This window comes from Calidris pugnax, unplaced genomic scaffold (assembly GCF_001431845.1).
Source record: "Calidris pugnax isolate Ruff unplaced genomic scaffold, ASM143184v1 scaffold18, whole genome shotgun sequence".
NCBI lineage: Eukaryota > Metazoa > Chordata > Aves > Charadriiformes > Scolopacidae > Calidris > Calidris pugnax.
Window position 1 is genome coordinate 5,012,024 of NW_015090812.1, and position 21,761 is coordinate 5,033,784.

At 42.2% G+C, this 21,761-nt stretch overlaps 1 protein-coding gene across 2 annotated transcripts in view; it reads left to right on the top strand.

Annotated features, from left to right (window-relative positions):
* The window catches only part of RAB3B (RAB3B, member RAS oncogene family), a 53,034-nt gene extending 31,431 nt beyond the window's left edge, over positions 1–21,603 (top strand). For both annotated transcript variants that reach the window (XM_014939513.1, XM_014939514.1), the window contains exons 3-5: positions 8,120–8,238; positions 16,330–16,454; positions 19,372–21,603. In XM_014939513.1, coding sequence (XP_014794999.1) covers positions 8,120–8,238; positions 16,330–16,454; positions 19,372–19,559 — 432 coding nt within the window. In that variant the 3' untranslated portion in view covers positions 19,560–21,603. The remainder of the gene's footprint in view (positions 1–8,119; positions 8,239–16,329; positions 16,455–19,371) is intronic.
* Positions 21,604–21,761: the final 158 nt, after the last annotated feature.

The following is a 21,761-nucleotide window of genomic DNA, read 5'->3' on the forward strand; positions in this document are numbered from 1 at the left end:
CTCTTAATTTCCACCAAATCTTGAAAAATTGCACGTTAGGGTTTTAAAGACCTTAAAAGACTTATTATTTTTTTTAATTGGCAGGTGGTTCTTAATATAAACTGTGTTTGCTTATCTTCTTTTTTCTTGCTGCTGCCTTTCAATTTAAAGCACATGTTCTTTCTTCTCATGGTTGTAATTTGATTTGGTATTTTAATCTTAGAAATATCATAAACACCTTCCCAGAATTTCTGAGCGGTTTTTCTTAGAATTGACCCCCTTGACATAATATCTCTAGGGGGTTCCTGTGAAGCATGAGGCTTAGATTTAGCTCTAATCCACTACTAAATAAGCTGAAATCTTCCCTTGCTAAGAACAAGCCCTAGGAGTGATGCTCGTAGCAGAGTGCTAAGTCTTCTGACAATTCAGGGTGCTAACAGGTCTTCTGGGCATAAAGTCATTGAGCTTCATGAACACCTTCGGACATAAATATTTGCTTCGTGAATGAGTTACCTGAAGGTTTTGCCAAGGACCAGGTACCACTGCGATGCTGCCGGGGGGACCGGAGCTGGACGGCATCCTCCCAGCCTTGCGCAGCCCCTCTCGCTGCCTGCCTCCCTCTCTGGCTGGTTACCATGACATTTGATCACCTAGAAATAGGCTCCAGGAAGTCTGGGTCTTGTTCTGCTGCTCTGGGAGCTGGGCTTTGCTCTGTTTCGCTTGCGTGCGTTTGAGGGGGGAGGAAGGCCGATAGCACCATAATGCTAATTCCCTTCACCTCTCCTTGTTCCTCTCCAGATCAAAGGACGAGGCTACTGAATTCAGACAGATTTGTTCCGCAGGTCTTTTTAACTTCCTCCTCGCGGATTTTGCATTTGTTCTTTTGGCAGCTGATGCAAAATGTATTGAGATTTTTCCTTTCTGCCATAGGTCTCTATGGGTTAGCGTGACCCACACAGTGGTGGCCAGACTCCAGCAGGTCTACCCACTGCCCTGCAGGACCATTGAGGATGCTCATTTCGCAGTAGCGTGGTGCTGCTTCTGAAGTACTCTGGCTGTGATTAATTTATCTGCTTCTCAACAACCCTGGCTAATTAATAATGCTTATAGTGGCTAACGTTGCTCAGACATCTGTGCATGGTACAGCTGTTCTTACAGTGGTTGATTAACAGGATTAAAGGATATATGTGGGACAACTAAAAAGATCTCACAGAACTGGCAAAATAGTCTTATATAAAAATGCATGTAGAGCCTTAAAAAGTTGCTTATTCTAGGAACTCACTTGTAATATTTACTTAAATGGTGTTTTTTTCCTATCATAGCAGTGATGGTTTTATCACTTGCCCACAGGGGATGGGCTTTCAAATGCATCATACCTCTGAACTTTGTTTGCTGTTACCTTCTGTTTATTTGCAGATAAAGAAGTGGAAGTTGGAAGTAGGGATGTGGTGTGGACGCTACCTATTTTTATTACTGGCTTATCTTAATTTTTCTATCAAGATAACTGGATCAGGAAGAATCAAAAAATATCAGACTGATTTTCATATTCATTCTTGGTCATGAAAAATACGGCTTTTCAACTCTGTAAGAATTAAGAAATGTACACAATTAACTTAATCTTTGTGTGTACCTCTTCATCTGATTTCTCTTTTGCAGCCACTGTCTTTTAAGTGCTCTAACAGAGAAACTCAATCTGCAAAAAGATGAGAAGAGCAGATAATGTTCATAAACAAGCAGCCCTATTTCAATCCTCCCTACTGTTTGACAGATCAGGAAGGGCAACTGCTGCTAATCTTCACTACGATCTCAAGGCACTGGGGAAAATGGAAATATTTTTTTTAACATTTTACTAGGTCATAAGCAGGAGTGTTAATCACGGTACCTTGGCCTGATTCCAGTTTGGAAATTGCATTCTGCTGAGCAAACGCACCCCCTTGCATTTTCAGTGATTCAGTTTTTTGTCTTAAATGGTGTGGAGTTACTGAGCAAAGTTAAAGAACTGGAGCTTCCCAACCACCAGAAATGTTTTAATGGTGGATGAGATTAACCAACACTAACCTTTCCTCCCTGTCCATCAGCTTAGTTTACAAAAGTACTTTAAAAAGAGAATTAAGTGCAGTGCCTTACATGAAGGGACAGTGAGCCACTGAGCTACAGGGGACTATTTTTAAAGTGTGTGTTGGGGAAGACTGAGGCCTCTGATGACTGACCAGATATTGCTGAGCTCTTGTAGGATGTGCATCTATTAAAAGTCTCTTTTTTCTTTTTGTAAAATTTTCATCTTCGTGGTGGGAGCAGTTAGTGTGGGAATGTTAGAGAAAACAGGGCAGTTGGAGCTTCTGTATAGGGTAAGCACGATAGGATGGCAAAAGTGAAGCATCTGCAACTGGTGGTACTGAAATTATCACAGAATCACAGAATGATATGGGGTTGGAAGGGACCTCTGTAGATCAGCTAGTCCAACCCCCTGCCAAAGCAGGTTAAACCAGAGCAGGTTGCACAGGAACGTGTCCAGATGGGTTTTGAATGTCTCCAGAGAAGGAGACTCCACCACCTCCCTGGGCAGCCTCTTCCAGGGCTCTGCTACCCTCAAAGTGAAGAAGTTCCTGCTCATCTTTAGGTGGAACTTGAGGCTTATTATACAAGGCTTCTGGATTTACTACCTCCAAAGAGCTGAAGTGAAGATAGCCAGGGGAATGTTTAAAAAACAGTTTGCAAGGATAGAGCTTTTTAACAAAAAAGACAGGGTGTTTTGTGTTGGTGGGTTGGTTTTTTGCACAACAGAAATGGTTTGCCTCATATTGCTAATATTGCTCAAATGAAACTGGCTCTCAAGGTATCTAAATATGTCAAGTAGGTTCCAGTGACTCTTGGGCAATGGGAGCACTCAATAACAAGAGAGGAAAAAAAACTCCATACTTAATACGATCTGTTGAACTGGAGCGTTTTAATCAGAGCTGAGCTCTGAAAGAACCAGGTGTTATTTTGCTCCTGGCAGCAATTGAAACTTCACAGGCTTTTCATGACATCACGTCTTTCCCATGTCTTAACCAGTGACTCATCTTGCTTGCCTGTTTGTTCCTATTTCTAGCTGCCAGCAGGAACAGTAAGCTCAACGTTAGCATTCTCTTATGAACGGCCCATACCCGTCTGCCCAAGGTCACTCTTTTCACTCACCTTTCTGGTTCTTGGTTGTTTTTTTTTCTCCTTTCTCAAGTTGGCTTTTGTTTACCTGATTCTTGGTGGCTTCCACTCAAAAATCCACTTTTGCAAAGGAAATGCATGTGTGTTAATGTAATACCCAGGAGCTCTGATCGAAGGGAAAGTGAAGGGGTCCAGCATTACTGAGCCCCAGACTGGCCTGAAGCAGGACAAACAGCCCTCTGCCTTCAGGATGTGCCTTTATTCCTTGCTTATTCAGGTTATCTGTCTTGTAGAGAAGAGGAGATGTCCAGTCTTGCTGAGAACTGAGCTGTGTTTGCAGGGAGTCAGGTGTTCCCCAACACTTTGATGTCATAACAACTTGCTGCCCCTATAACCGTGGGGCTGAAAGTGGATTTCCCTGTCTCCAGGGCTGACCAACCTCCAAACAAGGTGTGGAATGATGAGATTCCACCACAGCTGATGAAGCCCCAAAATTGTGGTCGGTGCTGGTTTATTGGGGTTGTTGTAGCCTCAGTTCTGACTCTGGGCAGCCTGAGCAAGGATGGCGCTCAGTACATGCATCTTGTCATTCCTGCCAACCAGCTGGACAACAGGTGACTCTTATGCTTATGTATTGTTCTTTTTTTAAAAGAGAAAAAAACCCAAGCAACAAAAAACCCAACAAAATCAAACCATAATCCTTTTTTAAAAAAAAAAAAAATTGAAAGGCTTATTTCTTTAGAGGGTGTTTGTCACAAACACTGATAGAACAGTCATGGTGCTGAGGGGATTAAATCCAGTACAGATGAGAAGTTTCAGTGACATTTTATTTGGAACAATGAATTCGTGGCTGGAAATCTTCACTAGAAGAACGATGGTTTGGAATCAGAGACTCTGACTTTTCAGACCTGCAGCAAAGAGCATCTGTTGTGATTTAAAAATTCAAATGTATTTCCTGTCTCAGTACCTTGCTGTTTCTATTGAGACAGCCAAGTAAATTTAAAAAAAGCTGGTGTGCTCCTGTCTTGAATGTTTAGGTGATGGGTCTTGTGAGTAAAGGGCATCTGCGCATAATGCAAATGCATTTAGGTCTTTTTCTCCTCTGATAAACACTGAATTTTGATTGCTCATTAATGCAAAACCTTCAAATTTTTGTTTCAAGCTATCAACTAATGGTCTTCTGGGTTGGTTTTTTTTTTTAATTGTTTGTATCAAGGACTGGTGCATATATAAACTACAAAAGAACAGAGCTGTTAGCACATTAGTGCAAATATACCTCCCAGAGACCCTTCCATGCTTGGTTACAACCAAGCTTTCTGATTCCTCATCAGGGACAACCAAACAGGCTTCTGAATGCTGAGGGCTCAGGCTATTCTTCCCAGGCATTTGCTAGACTCTTAATTAGAGCTACTGAGCTTCTGCTGATCCCTGCCTGCGCCTCATCTACTTGTCTTCTAATGAGTTTGTGGTCTACCTGGAAATCTTGCAAACAACTTGGGGAGGGGGGGTGGGAAGCAATCTGCGTCAGTTATTTGCTCCTTCATTAGATAAACATCTTGCACGTAAAATACTGAAATGCCTAATTACCAAAGGTTTATGGTGTTTTAAAATGATGTGAGGGCACCTACTGTAAAAGCTGAAGAAATTGAGCTCAGATTCTGCAATTTGTTTTATTTTATTTGTGTTGAACTAACAGTGGTGCTCACTGAAGCTAGCATAAAATGTGGTGTGAGTCAGGAAAACTAAGCCAGTTTATAGCTGTCTAAGAAGCTAACATAACCCGAGGTAAAAATTCAAATGGATTTGGAGAAATGCAACTGAAAACCTTTAAGGGGAGACGACATGCTCTGTACCTGTACAGTAAACCAGGGCGAGGAATCCATCAGTGACTCACATAGAGATGAATCACAGCTCTGCATTGTACCACGTTGCTACCAGGTCAAGGTTATGAATAAACTTTACATACCATGACATATAGGATGCCTTCCCCCCTGCCTTTGATAACCTGAGAAGGCAGGCACCAAAGTATACACTAATAAATATGCAAATTGCCATCCTAATGAGGTAAGTTCATTGCCAACTAGAGAGCAGGTTATGACTGAGGAAACGTGTGTAGCCCTTTGGGGTCCTGTCCCTCCTGCAGCCACGTTCCTGTCTCTTGCTCATGTATAAATCAGGGCTCACCACCCCTCACAGGAGCTTCACAGGCAGAATCCTGAAATCAACAAACCAGAATTACTAAATTTCAGAGTTTTTGGACAATAGCACGGTTTGCCTGTAACACAGATTAACTCTGTGGGCTGAGTCCAGTTCCTCATTGAGGTGAGGCACCGGGATGGTACCAGGGTAGGTTTTGGAAGCCACCCTCAGAGTCCCTTGGGTCTGCTTCCCAGGACGGTCTGGATGGATGTACATCCTCAGAGCTAACTCCTTGCTCCGAGCCTTTGTCAAATTTAATTTCTTTCTAAATTATTCTGTGTGTAGCTAGACAACGTGCCTTGCGGTTGCTTACTGCCTGGTCATGGCCTCATGCCCTAAATCAAAATGAGCGCTAGTTAAACACAGGGCAGAAAATAGAAGATGAGATTTGGGAGACACAAGAACCTGGGAATGCAGGTGTAAAACAATAACGCTGTGAGCATGAGAGCTGAAGAAGCCCCGACGTCCTATGGATTTGTTTCTTTTTGTTGGTTGCAGGATCTGAGAAGTTACTAATACTGATTTAGGGCTTTCTCCTAATGAGGGATGAAGAGGGCCCCTCCCCTGTGGATCCTCTGTTGAAAAAGATAGGTATTGCAGTTAAGCTTTTTCCCCCAGCTAAGGTATGCTTAAGGTCTCTCTTTGTCACCTCACCAACTATTTCCATGACGTTTGTAAGAAAGTACCTTTGAGAGTGTTTCCCCTCAGTCAAATTTGATCAAAAGTCAGTAGAGTTATAATGAACATGTACATGTGGAGACAGATGATTTAATAAGCCTCATGTCCTTAGGAAATCAGGCTAAAATAAAGCAACTACCACGTCTCTGAAGAAACAGAAGGATGCTATTGCTGCTGAGACCTTTCTCACTTGAAATACAGTCAGGATCTAGCTGGCACAGCTGGTTTAGCTGTTTAGCAGCGAGGATGTGGTGTCTGTGGACACCAGAGTGCTCTGTGATGAATTTATCAATGGCAGGAGAAGAAATGGTCACTCAGGCTGTGGGTCCACCTCATTTAGGTACTCTTGTCAGGAGGGAACAGGAGGACTCTTTCTCTGTCAGTGTGCAATGCCTGGCCGTTGTCAGCCAATGGACTGCCCTGTCTTGAAATAAATGCACAAGTTTCAGGGAGAAAATCCCATCTCTTTCCAGAAGTGGGGTGGAGAAACAGCAAGATTCATGCTGCATAATCTCTCCACTGGGAAATTTGTGGTGTGTTACAGCTGTGGATAGTCTCATGGTAGTGCAATAGCCAGAGCCTTTTAAGCAAGCTGCAGGGAGTGTATTTAAAAGTGCTTTCCTCCCACTGAGAGCCTCTGTGATATTCTGGTGCAGAACAACAGGTGATCATTGATGTTTTCCCCTCTCAGAGACTGGCCAGCGTGTGTTCTGGAAGGGCCGACGCTGCCTCTTGCACGCAGCGAAAACAGAGCTGCATGTGTGGGAATGATGGACTGGAGGATTTTGAAGCTAAGTCATTTCCCACCCACTGCACCTTGTGTGTTTTCTGGGGTTGTGGTGGTGTGCTGTGTCTGATCAGAAGCTGGCTCTGTACTCCTGCAAGAGAGTTCTATGTGGCCTTATTTTACTCTTCCAACTAGCTGATAAGTGACTTATCGCACCAGAGTGATAAGTCCATTAGGGTCTCTTTCTCTAGAGAAAAGAAACTTTAATCTCATTTTAAACCAGGGGCGGTAAATGGCTTCTTAAGTGTGGGTTTTGGAGGACTAAAGAGACCATTCCTTTCAGAACTGCTGACCCATAACAGTAAGTAGCAGTCAACACCTTACGCTGAACATGGGTTTTGAAGGTAGGGCCTTTTGCCTCCCTGCAGCTCTTTCTCAGAGTTGCCATTTGCCAAAAGATGGATGGAATGTGCTTGTTCAAGTGATAGGTACCTCCTGAATGAGAGATACATTCAGCACACCACTTATCTCCCTGGTTCAGAAGGAGGGTCCAGGGTAAATGGATTGGCTGCAGGACCGCTGGATCTGATGTAGAAGTACTCCTCGGTTAAAGAGCAGGCACCCAAAGTGTGTTGAATAAATGTTGTTGGCATCCAACAGATGGTAGTTGATGTGTTTTCCAGCTGTGAGAGGTCTCAAAATGCTTCTGTTGTACATGCCAGAGTTTCACATTTGTGTTGCCAGGCTGAGCATACAAATGACAACTGCAGGTAAAAGTATTCTTCAGCGCTCTAGAGAGAGAATTTAAGCTGAACCAAGAGAAGAGGATTAGCAAATCTCAAATTAGTATGTGCACCTCAGACATTGTGGTTGGTACATTCTACATTAAATTCACTTTTTAGAACAATTTTCATTGCATCAAGTCTTTAATTGTTGTCTTTAACCTCAGGTAAGAACCAAGTCACCTGCAGCATCTATCGCCAGGACATTTTCCTGACTGTGACGTGAAATTGCAACACTAAAGGTCTTTTGCCTGGTACAGTCCTGGGCTGTTTTCCATTGCTTCTGCTTTCAAGTGTCAGCTTTCAGTGAACTCTGCTAAGATTTTATTATTGCATTGAGGCTGAGGCAGAGAAGAACAATTAAAGGGTTGACATCTTTGGTTATTTTTTTAATAGTACATGTGTCAAAATGCATTTAACAAGTCATAGTTGATGCAAAAGCCCAATTAATGCTAAAATCTAAGTAGAGTTCATTTCAGTGGGAGCAAATGAGAAATCTAAAATATATAATAAGAGAAAATGCTTGCCTTATTTTAGATATAGGACCTAACTATAATTCCTGTTTCTGAGAATTGAAGTCTTAAAGCCTGAATATTCCTTTCTGTTCCAGGATACAGCTGGACAGGAAAGATACAGGACCATCACTACAGCCTACTACCGAGGGGCCATGGGCTTCATCCTCATGTATGATATCACCAGTGAAGACTCTTTCAATGCAGTGCAGGACTGGTAGGAAATAAGTTTCTGTTGTTGTTGGGTTGGTTGGTTTGTTGGCCAATTCTCTCCTCACAATTCTTTGTTGAGAACATTTGACATCCCACTTTCCACAGTGATTTGCATCACCATATTCCTTCCTCTTCGTCTAAACTCTGGGATGAATAGCTTGTTTTTTAAACTCGCCTTAGAAAAAGTTCTACAGCTTCACTTTCATGAAAAAGTTATAATTCAAATACAGTAGCATACGATAGCAATTGGTGCTTTTAAAAGTCCTAATTTACTGTAAAGAAATTAATCCTTTAATGCATTATTTGGGTTTATAAGGTTTCTGGCTATGCTGCTAAAACAATCCAGTTTAACAGTGGTTGCTTGAGTCAAATCTCACTTAAAATCTACTAAGTCTAAGTCTTTTTGAACTGCCTTAAAAAGTGATGGTGTTGGAACCTACAAGTGTAGACACATGGAACAGTGCTCACCCTGCCTAACTTGAGATAATTAAAAATCTCACTTTAGCCATTTAAAACTTGTGAAGTTTAAATTAGTTGTAGTTGTAATAAGAGGAGGAAGAGCAAGGTTTAGAACAGAAAGCAAGCGTGCCCTTGGAAAGGGACCTGTCTGTTACCCCTCAGTACAGAAGGCACCTGAACAACTCTGTAGGGCAGAGCTCAGTGTGGGATGGTGGGATGGGGGAGAAGCAATTGTCTATTAAATGGGAAGGGTGGGGACTTGGCCCTAAAACTAGCTATGAAAAAGATTCTCTGGCTCCACTTCATTCAGTGCAACTGCAGAAACATCAGATTTCTGGACTTTCTGATGACAAAAAGCCAGGAAGTGCTTTTGGCTTACATTGAAAAAAAGAAAGTGCCAGGTCAGTCACTTTAAAAACTCCATGGCAGTATCAAAGCTGCATTTTGGTGTGCACTTTCCTTTCCCTACCTGGAGTTCCCCCCTGCAGCTCATGCCACCTGTCTTCTTCCTCAGGAAGAAATGTCCCATCTCACCCCACGCTGTGATCTGATTTTGGAAGCAGAGCTGTGGCCTAGACCTTCTTCCTGCTCTCCTGCCTTCCAGACAAGTAGATGTATGGAGCAGGAAGAGTAGAGGTCTTCCCAGAAGAGCCAGAGCACGTGTTGCTGTGGCCATGGGCAATGCCTGCAGCTGATGGGAGGTGTTTTCTCAGCAGGGACCCAGCACAGAGCCTGGGGTGAAAACATCTGAGCTGCTCCTGTGAGATAGTGGCCTCAGGAGCAGCACAGATAAGCAGAAGGCTGGACCCTCAAGTTACTGGAGCTCACCTTCTGCCATGGCATCCTCTCAAAGGGACACCAAACTTATGTAGGAAATACAGGCCGTGGGGAGGGAGGGCAACGGCTGTGTTTACTCTCAGAACCAGTACCTCTGTGGCTCCCCTCGAATTTCTTACAATCCTTTCAGCTTCTTACCCTGTTGCTATAAACTGCAGGTAGGTAAGGTCAGCGTGCAAAGAAAGGCAATGCGGTGGTTAATGTAATATCTCAAATCTGATAGATTGATCTGCAATGATCTCAGTGACCTCCCAGGGGCGTGTAGGTGACTTAAAATTTTTTTTATCTAACAAATCAGAAGAGGCTCTTTCTCCTGGAACATGCACTGGCTGCGGCATTGGCTCTTAGCATCCAGCTCAGTAGGGCTTTCTGTTGAACACCTATTCTATATTCCTTAATCTTCCAGGCTGTAACTCAAAAGCCACAACAATATGGTTTGTTGTTTCTAGCAATTTGGCCTTCCTCCAAGGCTGCCTGTTATTTGTTCTCATTGTCCACTGAAGCACTTGGTCATGATCATCACATCTAAAGCTGTAGTCTCCACTTTAACCCCATCTCCAGTATGAGGACACGATGCTGCAGAAGGTGAACGGCAACACCTCTCCTGAGGTGTCTGTCAGCAGCTAATGATAGAGGAATACTTTTTGTTTTTCCTTGCTAGAAATACAAACCCAAAGGCTTTGCCAAAACTGGGTTCCTCCACATGGCACACCCTCCACCAAGATCAGATGAAGCTGTTTCTCCAAGTGCCTGTGCAGGGATTTTTTTCCCATGGGAGTGCAGGCATGTGAGCTAGGGCAACATCTTTCACTGAACTATAAATATTTTCTGCTTGGTTCCCTGATGAAACAGGGTACCTATGACCAGTTCACCTGTCTGTCTTGTAGTTCCTCTGTAATAAGTTTGGCTTAGCAGTCTTAAGTTTGCTAAAAAATACCAAATCTGCTACTGTTTTAAAGTTTGTGCAGGTGGAGTTTAACCTGAAGCTTTGTATTGGAAGTGGTGTAACCTCTGTTCCATCAAAGGCGATGGTGCACGAGTAAGAATTAGGAAAGGTCAGCTTTGGATATTTGAATTCATGTCTCCCTGTGCCATGGGGGCCAAACGAATATCCTTGCTAAGAGCACCTTCTCAGCCAAAGGACAGAGGTGAACCATCAGTTTATTTTTGCTCTATATGTCAGGAATCCTTCCAACCAGTTTTAAGATCCCGAGCCCAAGTGATGCAGCCGGGCAGATAAAATCAGCCAGCCAGTGGTAATGCATTTCCTTCCTTTCTGAAGCTGGTCCACAGGAGAGGAGATGCGGGCTGTAGCAGAGCCAGCATCGCTGTGCCAGCAGAGTCCTCTAGTGGCAATGCAGCCCAGAGAAGTTGTTTGGTTGGTTTTTTTTTCCCAGTCTGCACATTTGCTTTCTAAACTTAGGGAGGGACAAGAAATAGAACAAAAGGGGACAAAAGCTTTTTATGGTGCTGCTGTATCAGCCTCTGCCATGTGCTACCATAGTGAGTAGGTAGGATTTGGGGTTTGGGTTTTTTTTCACCATGCTGGGTGACACAGTTATGCTTCAAGTAAACATTACACTGGATTTGGTTCTCAATCAGAAACTCTGCTCTCCCTGGAAAATTAAGGTGTCTACTACTTGAGCTCCTTTAGCTCAGAGCCTTTATCTCCATGAGCCTAGTCCCTTCTTCAGGTCAAGTGCAGGACAGCAGCGGCATGCCTCACCATAAAAGCAGAGCCTTAGCAGTCCTGCAGTGCTTCTCTTTTGGTGCTGGTGAGACCATGGCAGCAACTGGGAAGCTGCACAGGCTGCGAAGTCAGCAGCATGCCCCTGATGGTCAGCTCTACCTTGCTTCATCCATCCTGTGTGGACAGGACACTTCCCACTCTGCCTGCTGTGCCCAAGAGGGAGGACCTCCATAAGAGGGAGAGGGCTGGACCCACAGTATTTGGGACGTGAGACAATCTGATGGGAGGACAAGTGCCTGAATCACCTCTTGTCCACCTATGAAGCTGTCACCCTCAGTAGTGTTCCTCCTAGATTCCCAGGAAATGGCAAAGTTGGAAGCTGCTTTTTGACCTTGCAAGGAAGGTGTGTGGCCCAATGTGTGAGTTGCCTCTCAGCTTGCAGAGGTTTAGGTGAGGCTACAACAAACAATGCTGGTTCTAAGACCATACTTCAGCCCTCACTGAAATTAAATGAGGCATCCACGTAGAATATAAGCAAAAGCTAACAGCCAAGCTCATCCCAGGGCTTCTTACATCCTGCGAGTTTCCAGAAATTATGGCAATTAATCCTACACATCCTTTCTTTTAAGTTTCCTGCTACCCTAGCTGGCTAGTGATGTGTTTCTCAGTTTTTCAGCTACACTAAATAAAGAATACTGTTGAGTATTTTGTCATAAATGCAGCATGATGCAGCAGATCGGCTGACCTTTTAGATATTGAGAATAAACCAGAAGTACTCGGTTAATGTGAATTAAATCCAGTAAGGAACCTGTTAACCTTCCCAGTTACTTCTAAAATACCGTGTGGATAAAATCTGAGTGTTTCTCTGGCATAAAAACATGAGTAAGCCACCTGCCATGTGATCATAAAGCAAATAAAATCAAGCTTAGGAGGATACTTCAAAACAATCATCAGCAAATAAAATCTGAGGCGATGCCCCTTCCACTAACTTTTGGCTGCTGCCCATCCCAGTCCATTTTCATTGGCTGGTAAGAACTTCCCACCTGAACATAATTCCTTGGTCCTAAAATTGTCGCCTTGAAATTAAAACCTTGGAATGGGTTGAGTTGAGTACAGTAGTCATCTGTGTGTCTTACAGTAGGACATTCTCCAGTTTTAAAGCCCGTTACTTCTTGCCGGTGCCCTGCCTATTGCTGTTTAGTGATTCAGGTGGTGGTTTTAAGATGCGGAACTAAGCAGGCTGTCAACATGAATCTTGGCCCACCTCACTGCTTTCTTTTGTACCATCTCTTCCTGCAGAGTTCCCTACAGAAAACAAGCCAAAAGCACGAACGAACAGCTGAACCAGAGACCTAGCACTCCAAGTAAGCCCTCTCCCATGGCAAACTCTTACCTTCTGTTGAGCAGAAGGGTGTGTGTGAGGGTGTGCACATAGATCTCAAAATTCATCTTCCTAATTACACTGGAATTGTGGGAAGGTAGCCTTGTGCAGTCAGCTCTCCCCCAGAGAGAAGTCTTTTCCCTTCTAGACCTCTCCATCATCTTAGAGTTTATATCCTCCTCCTAGCTGGCAAATTGCCGCAGCAGGTTGTGCTCACCAGCCTTATTATTCTCCAAGCCTTTTCACAAAGCTCCATGGGAGGCAGGTTTAGGGGGGATGTTGGAGTTTGGCTCCATGTTGGAGCTCCAACCATGGATGCTGGCTCATTGGCATATGACTGTTTTAACAGCCTCCTGACCTGGCCTCACCTGCCCAGAAAGGAAATGAGAATGTCTCTTCCAGTCTGCCGAATGATCTCTTCCTTCGGTGATCTTTTTACTGCACCCTTCTTTATGGGTGGATGTCCTAAAGAGGATTCTGGTTTGCTTTGTGTCACTCCAGAAATGCTTCACCTCAACCAGGTGAAGGCACTCTTTCTCCTGACTGAGGAGGATCGTGGCTGTTTATCAGGTATTTAGACAAGCTCTCCAGGTAGTATGTGAATGTCAAGTACAGTCTTTCCCTTGTTCACATGAATCACCCCAATTAATGCTTATTATCTTAAAGCAGCTGAGATGAGTTATGGTACACATATCATACCAATGCATTTGGGAATATCTAGGAAATGACCCGTTCTCTTGCTCCTTCACTGGGAAAGGTACAACAGATTGTGAGAAGCCTTAAAACATTAAGCCTGAGTGATTTTCCTTACTGCAGTGTGGCAACAGTACAGTCAGGCTGTTTTACAAGAAAAAGCATTAATAAAGCAAAGATGGATTTTACCTGATATTTGAAAATAACTAATTGTTTTGTTCGAATAATAAGATGTCTTTCCTGTAGGGTGAGTAAAAGGGTTAAATAAGCTTTCATGGCTTTCAGCTCAGTTTCTACAGCTTTTTCAGTAAGTTCCTTTGACAGTTCTTATTTGACATTGGCTTGATAGTTTTGTGTGTAGATAAATCAGTAGTTTTATAGCTCATTTGAAACTGTACTGAAACTAGAATATACTCAGCATTTGATACTGTAAAGGAAATAGAAAACGTTATGGAAACTCAGCTTTGGACAATCTAGACAATTTCACAGAAGGAAAGAAAAAATTGGTTAAATTTAACTTACATTTAAGTTACAGCTGGTTCCACAAATCATCAGCTTTATTTATCTTTAAGGCTGATCGCCAAATTAGGTTGTTGATGTATCTATGTAACTGTGAACCTGAAACTATTTTTCTTCAAAGCGTGAAGCATAAGATCCATGCTTTATCGTTAATTTGGGGAATTCAGCACAAATAAGGCGCAGCGTTGTTACTGTGTCACAGAAATATATTTTCCCCAGTGTGTATGTTGGACTGCCCTGATAGTTGTTGAAACATCTCAATTGCACAGGCCTTTTTATTTATTTATTTATTTATTTATTTGCCTTTCCAAAAGCTTCTGGAAATTTGCTGCCTTTCTTTTTGTATGGGGATTAGGGTTTCTTTTAGATGTTGTTCTCCATAACTTTGTTTTTTTGTTTGCTTGTTTTTTATTCCTAATAAGTGTAGATGTCAGAGTTCTGTGAGTGAGGTTTTTCCCTACCTTGTACAGAACAAGGAAAAGGATGAGTTTCTGTGGGAGTTTCTTTGTGCTTTTTTTTTTCCTTCTTCTTCATTTTCGAAGTAATTCTGTTTAAATAGCTAAGATTTGGCATTGTGTCCCTATACGACCCCCCAGGGGGCTGAAATGAATCCAGAAAGAGGTGTTTTAAGTTTAATCTGGAGAGACTTTATTTCTATTTCTCTATTCCTTATGAAGGGAGACCGGGGAGATTTCATCTTCCTGGGCTTTTAGTTGATTTCTGAGGTCACCCCCTTCTGTGGTGAGCCTTGAGAAACCCCAGAGCACCACATCAACTCATCACAGGCTTGTATTAGCTCTCACCAGGCTTGTTCCACCTGGAGGCACTCAAAAGGGTGGGAGTGGAGGAGCCAAAATTGGGATTGGAGTGAGTGTATTTCCAGGAGGACACTAGGAAGAGTAAGAAGGTTCACTGCACAAAGTCTTTGGGGTTTTTTGTGTGTTGCTGGTTGTGCAGAGGGCCTGGTTTAGGTTTATGTTTTCCATTGCGATCCAAACAGGCTTGTGCTTAAAGGCAAGTTGCACAGTGAGGTGACCCCCTTTTTCACAGGTATCTGTGGAGTAACGTGACTGGTTGCTTTCCGTGGAAAAGGCAAGTAAGCAACTCAAACTAATTAAAAATTATCATTAGTAGATCAGAGCTGGAGGCTGCTGCTAATTCAAAAGAGAAGGAATCGAGTACTTTATTGTTAAGGGAGTTCAAGCAAACTAAACACAAGTGAAAATCTGAGGGGACTCCTGGCTCTCCTGGGAGAAATGGCAGGTTTGCCTGAAACTGAAATGTCCTGTGTGGAGGGCTGGTGTGAAGGGGCAAGGAGTGGGAAGGCAAGTTAGGGACTGGAGGAGGGAAGGAGCGTATCATTTCTGGCAGAGCAGCCTAATTACCTTTGGGAAGGAGGGAGTCTTAAAAGATAGAGCTGACTTGGTGTAGATAAAATAAGTTGGGTCTGAAAAAAATGGATGAAAATTAATGCTACCAGACTAATGCTGTTCTGCTGCTGGCTCTGTGACACCAAGGATGGCGGGAAAGGACTGGTCCCTCAGAATAAACAGAAAAAAAAAATCATCTTTTTTGCCAGAGAAAAACTATTAAAAGGCCAAATCTAAGGTCAGACTCTTGGGATCCACAGTGAGCTCCATTCCAGTTTCAACACATGAGCCCCAGAGAGCTTTAGAGGGTTTAAGTTCATCCCAGGGCTCCTGCTTAAGCTCCCCTGCACTCGGTCCCTCTGTCATTGAAGTTGGCATTTGATACTTGCTGTCTGTCATTGCATCTGCCGTTTCCTGCCTTAGGTATCACTTAATCCTGCTGGGTTCAAATATTAACTCACAGAGCCTTACCTTGGTCCTGTATCTTCCCGATTCAGTGAATTTGTGTTTCTCTTTAGCGTGTGTTTCCACGTTTCTATGCAATTTTCAGTCTCCATGAACCAGTTTTCCTGTTCAAGCAAAAATGGTTTGATGCTTCCATCTGTTTGAGTCTCAAAACACAATTTCTTATGGTGTGACTAAAACTCTGCAGCAAATGAGGATCTTTTTTGTCTGCTCTGAATCGTTAGGTGTTTTTATAAGAAGTTGTAAATGTAGCATGGGGTGTGTATCTATTGAATGGCTTTCTCTATAGGGACAATATCTTGAGGAGGTGTAATTGATTGTTGTTCCTCTGACGGATAACACATGGAGAATCAGCTTTAGAAGTGTGCCTTTTTTGTCCCTAGACTTCAAAAATTATTCAATTTGGCTTTTTGTCTGGATCTCAGGATCTTTGAAACACTTGCAAAGTCTTAACAAGAAACTTTATTGTCTCACAACGTTAAGGCTAGTAAAATAGAATGGTGTTATAAATTACATAGTCTGTGCTCTTGCTTTGTGTCAGCTTGGTCATTTGTCTTTTAACCAACATTCAGCCTTGAGATGTTGATGTTATCATTAATGGTACTTGTTTTCATACTTAACATATGATTCTAATTTGGCACAGCTGATGGAATGTACCAACCTTTTTTTGACCTGCTGTAGGGCCACACAAATCAAGACTTACTCCTGGGACAATGCACAGGTGATCCTGGTCGGAAACAAATGTGACATGGAGGATGAAAGAATTGTTCCCGTGGAGAAGGGGAAACATCTGGCGGATCAGCTAGGTATACCTCAAAGCTTTTCTTTCTACTCTTTTTCCTCTGCTTCTTTATACTCTGCTCCTTTTAGTGTGTAAGATAAAAAAGTCCTTCCAGCACTAATACGTGAATAATGGTATCACAACTAAGAAGCGTAATATATTCTAGGTCGATATTTTACTTGCTTAGTGCTGAATACTACCTTCTTGTAGCGTTGCTGTGCCTGTGAAGCTACTATCTAGGGATGTGAGGAAGATAAAGTTTGTCTGGAGAGAACAGCTTTTATTAGCTCAGCAGAATGAAAAGAGAAAAATTTTTCATAAGCACAATTCTGTCTCCAGGCCTCCAAGTACCATATAGTCATTTCCAGAATGCAAACATTGATTTTTGTAGAAGAATTTTATTTTTTGTTTTTAAACTAAACAATGAAAAAAGAAGTTTATACATCTAAACTTGTAGACTTGAGTAAAATATAGTTGAAAAATGTACCAGGCTTCTCTGTCCAGGAAGGGAATTGATGTTATGTTACTGATGTGGGATAGACAAAGCAAAACAATTCCATTGAGAGGAAGCTGGGATTGCAAGGAAAATTTTAGAATGCACAGCAAAATAAACTCATCCTAATTTCTCAATAACTTATCATTTTTTCATTATATATTATAGCATATATGATCTTTTTAATATGGCACCAGGGCTTCTGTGTTAAGATTTAACTATACTGTTGTCTTTTCTTAAGGAATTCATAGCGCAAATAAATCCTGTTAAAATTTAATTCAGTTAACAGTGGAGACTTTTATAGTGGGCACGAGGTAAATACTTGTTTAACTTGTAAGAGTAGAGATTCTTCCAAGACCCAAAGGAATCACCGTCACCCCCCAATTTATAAAATCCAACGTTGTCTTCAATTCTTAAGCAGTAACTGGAAGGTGCATAATATATTGTTAAACTGGGGGTACTGGAGTTCCAATACATTGTGGTAAAGTGTGACCTTGATCAAATTGCCAATTATGGTTAAATCTTAGGTAATGAGTATTTATTAGTTAGAGGTTTTGTTATTGTTGTTTTGGTTTGGTTTTTTTAATGAAGGGAAGGTGTAGAAACCCTGCTCATAGATGGGTATAAAGTGTGGCTTTGTGATAGGGACCTGCGTGATAGAAACAAAAGGGTGGTCCCTGTTCCAAAGCGTTAAGAGCAATCAGATTATTTTTTCATGTTTCATGTGCAAAAAAGGAAAAAAAAAAAAATCATGTCTGCAAAGGCCTGCGGGTTTTGAGCCTTCAAGTATAAATTCAACAGACATTGAGCACAAAGGGGTCCCATTCATCACTGGGGGCACTGCCATCATAAACAAATAATGAGCAAATATCAAACTAAACCCTCTAATTTCCTATGTTTTTTATTATTGTAATAATAACTCTTTATATGTAGGATTAGCAAAGCAAAGAAAGACATGGTTAGTTTGCAAAATCAGTTATGGGCTCTTTTTTACACCATATAATTTGCTTTTGAAAATATGAATGTGAATAAACTCGGTTCCTGGCTCACAGACTTTCAAACCCGTTGTGAATGCATGTGCACCCACATATTTTGCAAGAGTAATCACACTGTTAGTAATTGAAAATTTGTCCAGAACAATGTAACAGCAAATAGAGAGTTTTACTGGAATTCCCACTCCTCTTTGGACTTCCCGTGTTTTTTGCTCCCCACCAAAATTCACCTGTTTGTTTAAAGACAATCTTGGCATCTCGAATCTGAACCCTTTAGGTATGGGACACTTCCAAACACAGGCGTGTGCAGAGTTACCATAGCAACTGGCTCCATCAGTAGGAAACTGTTCTGCTGAAGAATCCCCATTTCTCTGCCCGACCTCTCCTCTCCCTGGAGAAACAAAAGCAACCCCTGCCTTTGGAAAGCGTGGTCCCAGTCCTCCTCTTCTGTAGCCTCCCAAAATACTAAATGCTCTTTTTAAAAGGGCTGAAAAGTGTATCTGGTTTTATCAGTCAGTTTTCCCTTATCTTAACTGTGCTAATGTGTACAGCATTATCTGGAATTACTTGGTGTGTTAGGTGGGAGGAATCTTTTTAATTGACTATCGAACTGCTTAAACTGCTAGCTTTCATCATAATGATTCACGTAGAATTTATCCTTCAGCATGTTAATCTCAGTTTGTATAGTGACATTAGCATCACTGAAATCATTTCCTAATCAGATTAAGAAATTGTTATCGACCTGAACGTGAGCCAAGATAAAACAGATTATGCCACAGCAGAAGCTAAACCAACATTAGACTGACAAATATCTAAGTTCAGTTCTTTGATTTCTTGTGCCTTTTATATAAATTTTTAACCATCATCAAAAAGACAGCAAGTGGGGCAGACAGAGCCCTCCTCTGATGCAGGACAGCTGTCCTTAGTTAGTAACGAGGCAAACATCTCCACCATCACTTCACCCGTTGTCCCATGATTTTTAAAAAGTGTTAAAATGGGGTAGGTACCTACTCATCTCACATGTCAAGGTGACTCAGTCTACCAGCAGTGATGGACTGATCAGTTAAGATGACTTGTCTTTCCCTTTCCCTTTGAAAAGAAGTAAGGGGAGAATCTGACTCCCTTGTCCTGGGTTCATTCAGGTCTGTACCATCTGCAGATGTGGTTACCAGGGCAGTGGTAAGGATCCATTTATCCCCTTGACACTTAGTGATGCTTGATGAATTTTAGAAGTATTTCTTCGCACTGTTCTGAGATTGTGGGAATCAACCAAGTTTAAGAACCATCTAATGTCTTGTTTCCTTAAGGGAAATTCTGAAAAAATTGTTTTAGTATTTTAAAAACCATCTCCATTATCATCAGTCTCTACTGATTTCACAGAATGATATGGGGTTAGAAGGGACCTCTGGAGACCATCTAGTCCAACCTAGGGGTTTTTTTCTACTTTTTCCTCACAGGTTTTGACTATTTTGAAGCCAGTGCCAAAGAAAACATCAATGTGAGGCAGGTGTTTGAGCGTCTGGTGGATATAATCTGTGAGAAGATGTCGGAGAGTATAGAATCGGACCCTTCCAGGGGCACTTTGGGAAGGAGCATGCGACTCACAGACAACCCCCCGCCTTCGCAGCAGAACTGCTCGTGCTAGTCACCTTTCTCACCAAGAAACCTCCTTCTCCTTTCTTGAGTAAAATTTATCTTTTCATTTGTGGTGGTGCATTATCATGTAGTCCAAAGGCAGAAGTCTCTGTTGTAGGAAACTGGTGTGTTTGTTTAATGTGCTGGAGTGTTAACATTATATATTTCCTCATCCAATAATTAAAAAAAAACAAAACAAAACAAAACAACAAAAATCTGAATAAATATTGTAAGTGCACCTAGTGTTAATGTGAGTTACGCTGAAGAAAAAAAATTGTATAGTGTTGCAAATGTTATTTCCACAGATAATGTTGCATTTTTAATTATAAATTCCTGCGCTGCAGAAAGAGGTGTTTTGTCAAGAACAGCAGGAAACGTTAAAACCAATTAGAAGGTACCAGATACGGGGGGGGGGGGAATATCTTATAAAGCAAGAATAGGCTTTTTTTTTCTTATGTTAAAAAAAATAATATCAGTCCCCAGATATCTTGAGTCATTGTCACCATCCTGTAGACACAGACCTCAGTTTTTCTGTACGGTGGAGCAGAAGGCAGTGTGTTTCTGCCTGACAGCTGGAGGTCCTCCAGAGACCCTCCACGGGCGGGTGGATTTTGTGTCAAACCTGTAAATGGAGGGAGAGCACCTGGAGGAAGCAAAGCTGCCAGGCAGGGGAGGAGGAGGAGGAGGAAGAGAAGGCCTTGCAGTCATAACCTGCTTTCCCTGTGCTTTTGGTGGGTGCTGGGTGAAGGACCAAGAGCCCTTCCAGGGGCAGCCTTTGCCTGCAGCCTTCTCCACCACCACCACCAGTGATGGTGTATGGGGTGTTGGGGGGGTTGCTGTCCCAAATCCATCTTTTCTGGAAGCACAAGAGCCAATTCTCCTGCAGGTTTTCCTCTCACTGTGTCCCATAGTTTCACCTCTCCAGGTTAGGATCTACTCGGATTGACTGCCTGGTGGTGGATTTGTTGCAGGAAAAGAGGAATCAGCTGCATGTTTCATTGGGAGGCAAAATCTGACGTGCAAGACTTGGAGGAGCTCTGTCTCAGAAAGATAAAAAATATCAGGAGCCAAAATGTGAGTGTTGGCCAATATTAGTGCCAAGATTATTAGATTTTCTTTCTGCATTTTGTTGTCGATTTTTTTTTTTTTTTTTTAATTTTGTGCTAAATGGGTGCGTGTGTGGTGATAATTTTTCTGGTTTCAGATTCAACCACAAAGTATAACTTAAAAAATAGGAAGACTGATGGACAAAACATAAATAAATAAATATATAAATAAAACATAACAGCCGATGAAAAATGGCAAAGATGTCCTGTTTAAGTGATTCTGTGGAGGGTTTGTTGCATCATTCTTTGAAGGGAGGAACAATTTTTAATGCCTGACATCTCAAATGTTCTTCCAGTATGTCAAAAATTATACAACTTCTGCATCTGCCTGTGCAGAACTGCGTGCGCACTGGCCACACGCAGAGCTGGTATCTCTCTGAGATACATGGGAGAACAGCTTCTGCCAGTCTGTGAAACGACAAACACTGGATGCCTTTGTGATCACACACTTCTTTTGTGCAGCCCAGCTCCAGAGAGTGGTTGCAAATTGCATCTGGAAGTGTAAATTAGGTGGATACGGAGAGTTTGCTGTCTTGGGGTGAAAATTCTGAGTAGTTTTATGGCTTTACCTTAGGCCTGTGAACCCCTCTGAGTGGGGAAGACTTTCTGATGTCAGAACCTGGAGTTGAATATCCGCCCACTGCACTGTAATTTGCTGGACCATGACACTAGCGAATGCCTTTGTGATTTCGTTCTGTCTCAAAGTGTAATAGTTCCAAGAAAAAAAGCACAATATTCCGGCAAAAAACGCAACTGCGTTGATGTAGTTTGAGCTCGTTGTGCTAAAGGCTCAATCCCTTCCTTTGTTTGGATGTTGCTTTCAGAAATCTTTACTGTGACATATTTTGGGCGTGTGTGATCTAGTGCTGGAAGTGCGATTTGTGGAATGTGGTTTATTGTATCTTAAACCCCTGAAACTGCAAAATAAAGAGAAATGTAGTCACCGGGTGTGGCCAGAGAGTTTGTGAGCTTCGTTACTAGCATATAAGGCAATTGTGTGCATGTGTAAAGAAGGTATATTTTTAATGCTTTCAAAATACATCAAACTACGTTGGTCTTTTTTTGACAGGGTGATGACCCTTGAGCCCAGCAGTCTGGAAACACTA